Raw genomic sequence first — 8,533 nt, forward strand, 5'->3', positions numbered from 1 at the left:
TATATATATATATATATATATATATATATATATATATGCCGGTCACTTCTGAGTATCCAAAAAAAATCCATCTTAATACCACACTTTGTTTGCTAAAGGGCTATTTTAAAGTTTTTTTTTCACTAAAAAGGTACAAAATGTCTCTTTAATCATTAACTTGATTCTATACTCCGACCATGAACACATTCAGAGCAACGAAGGCATTGGATAATTTTAGCTTTAGCAGGCAAAACAGCCATTTTCATTTCCAATCAATCTGAAAGACACATCGGTAAGAGTTTATAAGCCTGGCACAATTATTATACAGTTATACTAATGCAACAATTATTTATTTCTACTAATTAGAATATGGAACAGAGTTTGGCAAACAAAAATGTTTTTATATGCTCGATCTTTGCTTTTTCCTTCTTATCCAGGCCTGGAAAAACATTGAAAAAATGTTCAGCTTCCAGCCTTTATTATGGGAATACATTAACTCCCTGAATTGGAAACCTAAACTCTAGAAGGAGGGGGAAAAAAAGGAGGAGAAAAATATAGTCCTTCAGGCAATAGCTTTGCTACCTTTGTGTAATCATTCCAAGTCTGCAGACGAAATGCTACTGTATGTATAAACATACATTCAGTAGGTAGGATCTGTTTAATGTCATAAAACTCTAAATTATGCTCTTTTTTTTTTTTTTTCTTTCTGGTTTCACCAGAAACATAAACAACTCCTCTCTTACCTCCTCCAAGCTCAGGATCGCCATCTCCTTCTTCGAACACCTCATCATCATCATCATCCTCCTGGGCGGTGGTGCATCGGTAGCCCCTCCTTTTCAGGACGTGGCAGATCACCACCCCGGCTAGACCCAGAAGGAAGAAGGCCAGCACTAAAGCAAAGGCTAAAAACTGAGTGTGTCCACCGTTCCCAGAAGGTGTGGGGCTCACTGTGAATGAGACAGATACAGGTACAGATCAGTCCAGAGCTGGGAGCTGAGATCTAGGCTAAACATGCAGAATAAATCGTACAAGAGTTTTTTTTTGCTTTTTGTTTTAGTTTCCAAACCTTAATAGCTCAGAGCAGAAGAACCAACCAGTGCTTTCAAACCAGCCCACAGGAAGCAGGGATGTTTATGCAGTTAAAACCATGTTTACATAAATGAGAGGATTGTTCCCCCGTCACAGTCAGACATTTAAGCAGACTAAATTCTCCTTTTTTTAGGTCGGTTAGGACTGAAGAGCCAAATAATGAAAATATGAAACCAAAAAATGTTTTAAAAAATGTAATCTATTGTCCAAATATGCATATATGTAAACACATTGCGAATTAAATAACTTAAAATCCCTTAGTGACCCAATTATATAATATTCTTTGAATTCATTATTGCCCCATAAAAAAAAAAATTAAAAAAGGAAAAAAAAAAAAAACTCATAATTCATCCATTTTTTTTTTTTTTTTTTTATCCTCGCTAATTCTACTTTATTCTTTAGGCAATAAATCTAAATAGTTATGACTAGAAATCGATCATAATAAACAATACAATAAAAGCCCGATTATTACGATTACGATTATTTTAATCGTAATTAATACCTAAATACATAAATATCAACTTCTAAAAACATCTACTGGTTATATTGTTTTATTATAACTGTCAAACACATATTGTCACATGTTCTTAAAAGGTACAGAGGAGGATGTTCTTTTTCCAGTGGATCATCAAAATAATTGGTCCTCCTAAATGTCAATCATTCTGGTGATGTTTACATACGGCCGTCCTACGCGCTCGTCCCCATTTTTGCTTACCGTTGGAGAGTGCTACATAGTGGAAAAATTGGAAATCTTTTGGAAAGTAAGTTTGTATGAGTGATGCAAACAGCAACTTTTAAACAGAGCATGCATGAGGAGAAATGTGCTTGTGCACGCCTTTAATAGGTGTTCCCGCTCGGGAGCGGGTACAGGGTTGTGCAAGTGCATTTTTTCTTTAAAGTGGAGATCAGGGTCTTATAAAAAACTCGTGAAAATCCTCCACTTTACCTTTAAATATACTGAAAATAAATGTTTTTCCTCACCTGACCCACCACACACACCTAAATGGTAGAGATGAGTGTCCAATATTTAAGATCTGGAGTCCTTTTTTATTAATCGGTTAATAAATACCGTATAAAGATAACAGATAACTGCTATAGAATCTCCACCTCATAAACTCACATTGTGGCTGGAGGACTTGTTTTTAGCACTTATGCTTTAGACCATCTTGTTATGCTTTGAAGACCAAGTTCAGAACATTCAACTTTTTTAAAAAGATGCACACTGATATAAAACATATTTCTATCTTAATAAAGAAGCCCAAACAAAGAAACTTTAAACCGTTTGCTTTCTTTTCATAGCGTGTTAAAAAAAAAAAAAAGACCCCTGTCCAAACGTGGCAGACTATTTTGAATTGTCTTGATCAGTTCAAGCACCAAGGTGTTGTTTGCAATCTGCGGTCAGCTAGAGGTGAACATTCCCATAACCTTTAATGTGTAAGCGTCACATGAGCCAGACCATCACAACACACAAGAGGGCTTTTGTCAGCATTCCTGTCCACACCAGTGGACGGCAAGCGCAGTAAAGAAGAAAAAAGGCCAGAAACAAAGACAAGGCCGGCAGTCAGAGCTCAATCAATTATTCCAACATTCCGACTCTGTCCTTTCATTTTCAAGACGCGCCACGGCTCAACGTTTAGGTAATATGCTGTTCCAACCATGTGCCCTCTGATGCAGCTGAGCCATTCCTTTGTCCCGGCCTCCGACTAAACACACTGAACATTGTCTGCTTACTGACCGCCTTGTGACCACATGTCCGTGTGCTTATGTCAAGAAACGATTAAGGAAACTCTAGTTCGAAGAATGTTCTTGCAATTCTCTAAACAACAACTAACCGGTTAGAGCAATTAAACCCAGATCACAGAATGGGACGCTGTTCTAGAAGGCTCATCATATACTTAAAGAAAGCTAGAGAGGGGACATCACCACCATGTGTCCCTAATCTGATCATAAGGTTTGATGTTTAAAAAGTTTAGATCGGTAAAGCTGAGAACTTCATTGAGAAAATAATACATCAAATGTTTCTTTACCAGCTTGTATTGACACTAATTCCAGTAAAATAATCAAAGGAAGTATTAAAATATGGAAACACATTTAAAATAAACCCATTTTAAAGGTTTTTATCTTTTCTTTTTTTTTTAACCCTCAAAAAAGTTGGCATTGCTAATGGGTCAAATGACTATATTACTGAACAGAGTGCAAAAAAAAGCAAGAAAATACAGTTTATAAAATACCAAATTGTAGAGATAACTGCAGATGAAACTAGAGATGACCGATACAGCAGCAGGTCGATTGTTCTGGCCTATTTTAATGTTTGTATATAAATATGTGCATGTGAGCATTAGAGCAATCAGCAGCCATGCATCAAGGTCTACACCGGTAATGTTTTCTTTGATATATTAATGAAAGTAGGGCTGAAACAATTAATTGGATTAATCGTGATTAACCAGTTATTGAATTAATCGACAGCTAATTCAGTAATCGATAAAGCGTTAACTGGCATTTCGAGACTCTAAAAGTTGCCTTTAACCATTTGCATTTCAGATTTTTAAAATGTTTTTTGGAAAAGTTTTAGTTTCACCCGGTTTGATTTAGCTAAGTCTTCTTTAGGGAACCTTTTGGTATCCGATTAATCGAAAAAAGTAAAAATCGACAGATTAATTGATTTGCAAAATAATCGCCAGTTGCAGCCCTAGATAAAAGTCTCATTTAGTTTGAAATTAGACTTCTTTAAGATTTGTTATTATCTTTTCATTTCATTTTACATCTAAACAGAAGAAGAGGTATTGGCTTCAACCCCTCCACATCTAAGGCATTGATTAAACTGATATTAAAATCATCAATATGACTGTCAGCCTTAAAAAAAGGGGGGGGGGAAAGTGCATTGGTTGATTTCTAGATAAAACGATAAGCGATGATTGCTGTTGCAAGGCAGACATTTGAAGATAATCATCATCTGTTGTTATTAATGCTATTAAATTAGGCTGTCCCAATCCAATATCAATATCAGATATGAGTCCAATATCAGATATCATTATATTGGCCAGCAACTAACTTCTCCCATGTTGGAACGCCAATAGAAACCATCTGCTTCTGTTTAAAGTCTCTGTAACCCATTGGTTAATACTGTACAAAATAAGTAATAAAAGTATGTAAAATTCATGCTGACATGCTATAGGGTCAATACGTGTATCAGACAAAGCTGCACAACAAGTATTATTTGGAAAATAAAAAAGCTCCATCTGGACATCTCTGCCATCCAGTTTATCTTCTCTGTTTTGTTTTTCTCTCCATAGAAACAAACTACATCAATATTTATGTGTCCAGCTGGGTCACCTTCTTGGAAGGGGCTCCATCAGCCATAATTTAATTTCCTTACTTAATATGTGATGAACCATTTAATCTGGTCTCTCTACTAACTAAATCCATGTTGGCTCAGATGTCAAGAACAGAGCTACTGCTGCGATTAGCCGTATGAAGCCGCGCTGATACCAGCTGTTGCAAAACTACAGGTAATTAAGCTTGCTGTCCACCATGACAGCCCGGAGCTCATTCAGAAGCAGCCTGAAGGTTATTCAGTCCATCAGCTTCACTCATATGATTGGAAGGCAACACTATAGCCCAAATGAAGCTTTTACAGAGAGGAATGACATACATGTAAGTTTTTTTTCCCCCCTCATGTGTAAGCATGCTGATACATGTCGCCCAGATCCAAAATCCTTTTCATGCCGGAATTTGTTCAAGCTAAAGTCAGCAGAAAAGATCGTGGGAGAACAAACGTCTCAATCCTGCCAGTTTGGGTTTGTCGGCCACAGGAAAATATCTTTTTTATTCTTCTGTCAAGGATTTGGGGTATTAGGAGCCATGTCTCTACTGGTAGCAGCCTGAGGCCTGGTGCAAAGGAGAACGGTGCATTAAAGATTGGTTTGCATTATCTCTGTCAGTTAACCCGTCTGCATGTAGAAATGAAAAAAAACAAAACTATAATTTCGCCCCCACGGCGAAATTACAATGGCAGGTGGTATGCTCTGTAAAAACAACAAAAAACGTGCGTACAAAGACTCGCTGCTTCACTTCCACTGACTCCTGCCTCAAATACAACATCGATGATTCCCAGTCCTTCGCCTCTAAAACATGTAATGTTAGCGTAAACAAACATGAGAAATGAGACAAAAAACTTTTTACTTGATTTTTAAAAAAACTAAAATATTCAAACAGGGTCTAAGGTTATATAAAGACAATGATGCATTCGGTAATGTGTGACTCACGTTCCTGTATTTACTACTCCTCCATGTAGTCTTACTACCACACACTTTATTGTGTTGCACCGTGACAAATAGTGCATAATTCAAAGGAGAGTTTCTTTTCAGAGACATTGAAAAGGCTTTATGATGTGCACGTCATCCATAAAACATCAACATAGTGTTAGTGGCACCTTAAGCTTGAAAAATGCTTGAAAGAATTGTGATCCTTCCATTCTATTTTATCTTTTTAAAAGACCGTCTACATTAGGGCTACAATTAACAACTACTTTATTTTTCTAATTGATTAATCTGTCGATTATTATATATATATATTTTTTTTTTTTTTTATTAGAAGATTAAGACGATTTTTTAAATAATTTAACCAGGTGAAACTTAAACTTGGTGCAGTTTGGGTAAAGCATATAATAAAATATGTATATATATATTTTTTTATTTTGGCAAAATTACTACTCTAAGTGGGTCGCTCTGTCAGCTAAAGGCATGTTTTAGAGTCTCTATACTTAATGATTAATTAAATACTAAATTAGTTCTTAATTATTTTAATTCATTAATCCGATTAATTGTTTCAGCCCTACACTGCAAAAACGATCCAGAAATCAGTAAAAATTTCTTAAATTAAGTGTATTCACCCTTAATTTGAGCAGGTAAATGAGATAGTTTGTCAATGGAATGAGTAATTTTACTCTTAAAATAAGATAATTAGATAATATGCACTTGAAATAAGACAATGCAATTGTGTTTTCTTATTTTAAGTGTAAATTTTCTTGTACCATTGGCAAAATGTCTCCTTTACCTCCTCAATCCAAGAAAAAAATGCACTTATTTTAAGAAAAAATGACTTATCTAGATTCAGATTTTTTGCAGCGTAATCAACATCAAGCCCAACTTATTTCAACACTGACGGTAAAACTATATTAGTGGAGTGATGATCCATTTTCGGAAATGTCTCCATCAACTTCCCAAAAGGCTACAGTCATATTGGATGAAGCCAAATTAACATAACATCTCAAGCTCTTAAATTTGGTTCAGATCTGGACTTTGACTAGGCCAACTGCAGGTAGATGCTTTACTAGTCTTTTTTAGCTGTAACGCTGGGAGTAAACGGGGTTCTTGCATCAGCATGTGTTCGTCGAGCCGTTCATTCGGCAGCCATCTCTTAAGATAATGTATGCATTACCTCTCAAACCTGTCACCATGTATTGATAATATAGGGTTTTTGTTTTTTTTCATTTGTTAATACATGTTTCTTTTCTTTAAACTGAGGCCTGTGTACCATTTTTATCATGAAGTTGAAGGAAAAGAAACACAATACCCTCCCAAAGTAAATATATCCCCTTGGATCAGTAAGATGGACATGAAAATAATTATTATAAGCCTGTAAAAAAAAAAACTCCTGTGTGAGTCAAACAACAGATGTAAGATTTGGCAGGACCCTGAAGGAACATTCAGTTTAGCTCCGACCCCCACGCCAAAAAACAGCGCCAGCTTGTAGAGACACTGTAGCTGCAGGAACACATGGCACATCTAAACAAAGTTACCCTAAAATCGTCTCTGATTACCTAAAGGTGACAGTATCATCACAATGTTCTCCTTTGTTAAAAAAATAATAATAATTTTCAGTGTTTGAATTTTCAATTTTTGAAATATCAGCGTTTAGTCTTTCAGTCTTTAAATGTTCAATACGAAATCTCACATTCGATGTCAGTAAAAGTTGTCACTAATTTAGCTCCATAGATTTCTGGTTTTATAAATCCCTGTAAAAGAAAATAATCCCAATAACATGATCCTGGCATGTTTTATGATAAGATGTACAGTGGAAGCTTATAACTTTTTCTTCAGTCAATTCTGCTTTTAAAACCTACAAACAATAGTCATATTAAGCATTTAATTCAGTTTACCCCAAATATTGCAATTTATATAAAATAAAAAGAAATAAGTGAAAGGGTCATTCTAAGTAAAAGAAAATGAAATAAAATTTTAAAATCCCTTTGCCTGGACTGTAACCACAGAGAGATTAAAGAGCTACGGCCTAATGTGGTTTCCTGTGTATTAACACTAAGGAAATTGCAAAAGCTCTAGTTACTGCAACAAAGAGTGGCCCGATTAAAAACATTGAAAAAAAACAAACAAAACATAGTTACTCCCTACAAAAAAAACACAGAATATTTCTACATCATATTATGTGGGATTAAATAAGAAAAGCTGGCTTAAGTTTAACAGGGAGTTCTAGGAATCTATGTGGTTGTTTTTGGTTCACCTGCAACTACACAACTATATGTGTTTGAAATTAGAAATGGCACATAAAGAGATATAAGACATTGTGATCATTTCTTTAAACACTGCTTTCACCACACATCATATTTTTCTTGCATAATCCATGTCACTTTTGGCACCTTTGGCACAGAAAGTGATAGATTACCAATTAGAAGTTTGTTGCATCTAAAAATAATAGAATTAATAGAAGAACTCTAATGTGTGCTCATATTTTATTTCTAAAATGGTGTCTAATTATTGCCTCTGCAGCTTCTGATTTTGAGGCTTTTAAAGCATCTTTAAGTGTTAAAAGGGGAAAAAAATGGAGTCCATAAATCAGACTGATCCCAGCAGATATACGCTTATATTCTTATTAGATCATTAATGTGATATCTAATCAGATTAGAGTCTAGATATTCTTGTTTGGCATATTTTGCTGAATGAATAACAGGAAATTCATAAACCTAAACAGGTAAAGATTTCCATCTCCTAAGAATATCTAGTCGGGTGGGTGGGGGGACAAACCAAACAGAGCAGTTGAGTATAAGTGCTAATTATGACAGGTTACAATAAAAGTTATAAAAGATATTTTCTTATCATTATTAACAGCAGGAAATGTTTGACTGATGTACGTCTAACGTTCTACTCTCTCTGCTTTTTCCTCATAGCTTCGCCTCGTCTGTTTCTCTTTGGCTGTGATGCCATCTGGGAGAGAAATATCAGCTGTGCTGCTGCCATCAACACCTTTGTTTATAGATGTTGGAGATCGGCCTGTTTTTCCAGTGTAGTCCTGTTTCTCTGACTGGTTGGATGTTCCCTCTTCATCCTCTGGCATGGGAGCTGGCTTAGAGCTTGTCGTCTGGCTGTGTGTTAGAGCAGGTTTCTTCCTGTTAAAAGGGAGTTTTTCCTCTCCACTGTCGCTACAAGCATGCTTAGTGTGAGGGAGTCAA

General features: G+C 35.6%; 1 protein-coding gene across 1 annotated transcript in view; it reads right to left on the reverse strand.

Annotated features, from left to right (window-relative positions):
- LOC107087744 (RELT-like protein 1) overlaps positions 1 to 8,533 on the reverse strand; it is a 52,362-nt gene that overhangs the window by 18,008 nt on the left and 25,821 nt on the right. The window contains exon 2 of the mRNA XM_015379477.1: positions 723 to 926. Within this exon, the coding sequence (XP_015234963.1) occupies positions 723 to 926 (204 nt within the window). The remainder of the gene's footprint in view (positions 1 to 722; positions 927 to 8,533) is intronic.

This window comes from Cyprinodon variegatus, unplaced genomic scaffold (genome assembly GCF_000732505.1).
Source record: "Cyprinodon variegatus isolate N-32 unplaced genomic scaffold, C_variegatus-1.0 Scaffold193, whole genome shotgun sequence".
Lineage (NCBI taxonomy): Eukaryota > Metazoa > Chordata > Actinopteri > Cyprinodontiformes > Cyprinodontidae > Cyprinodon > Cyprinodon variegatus.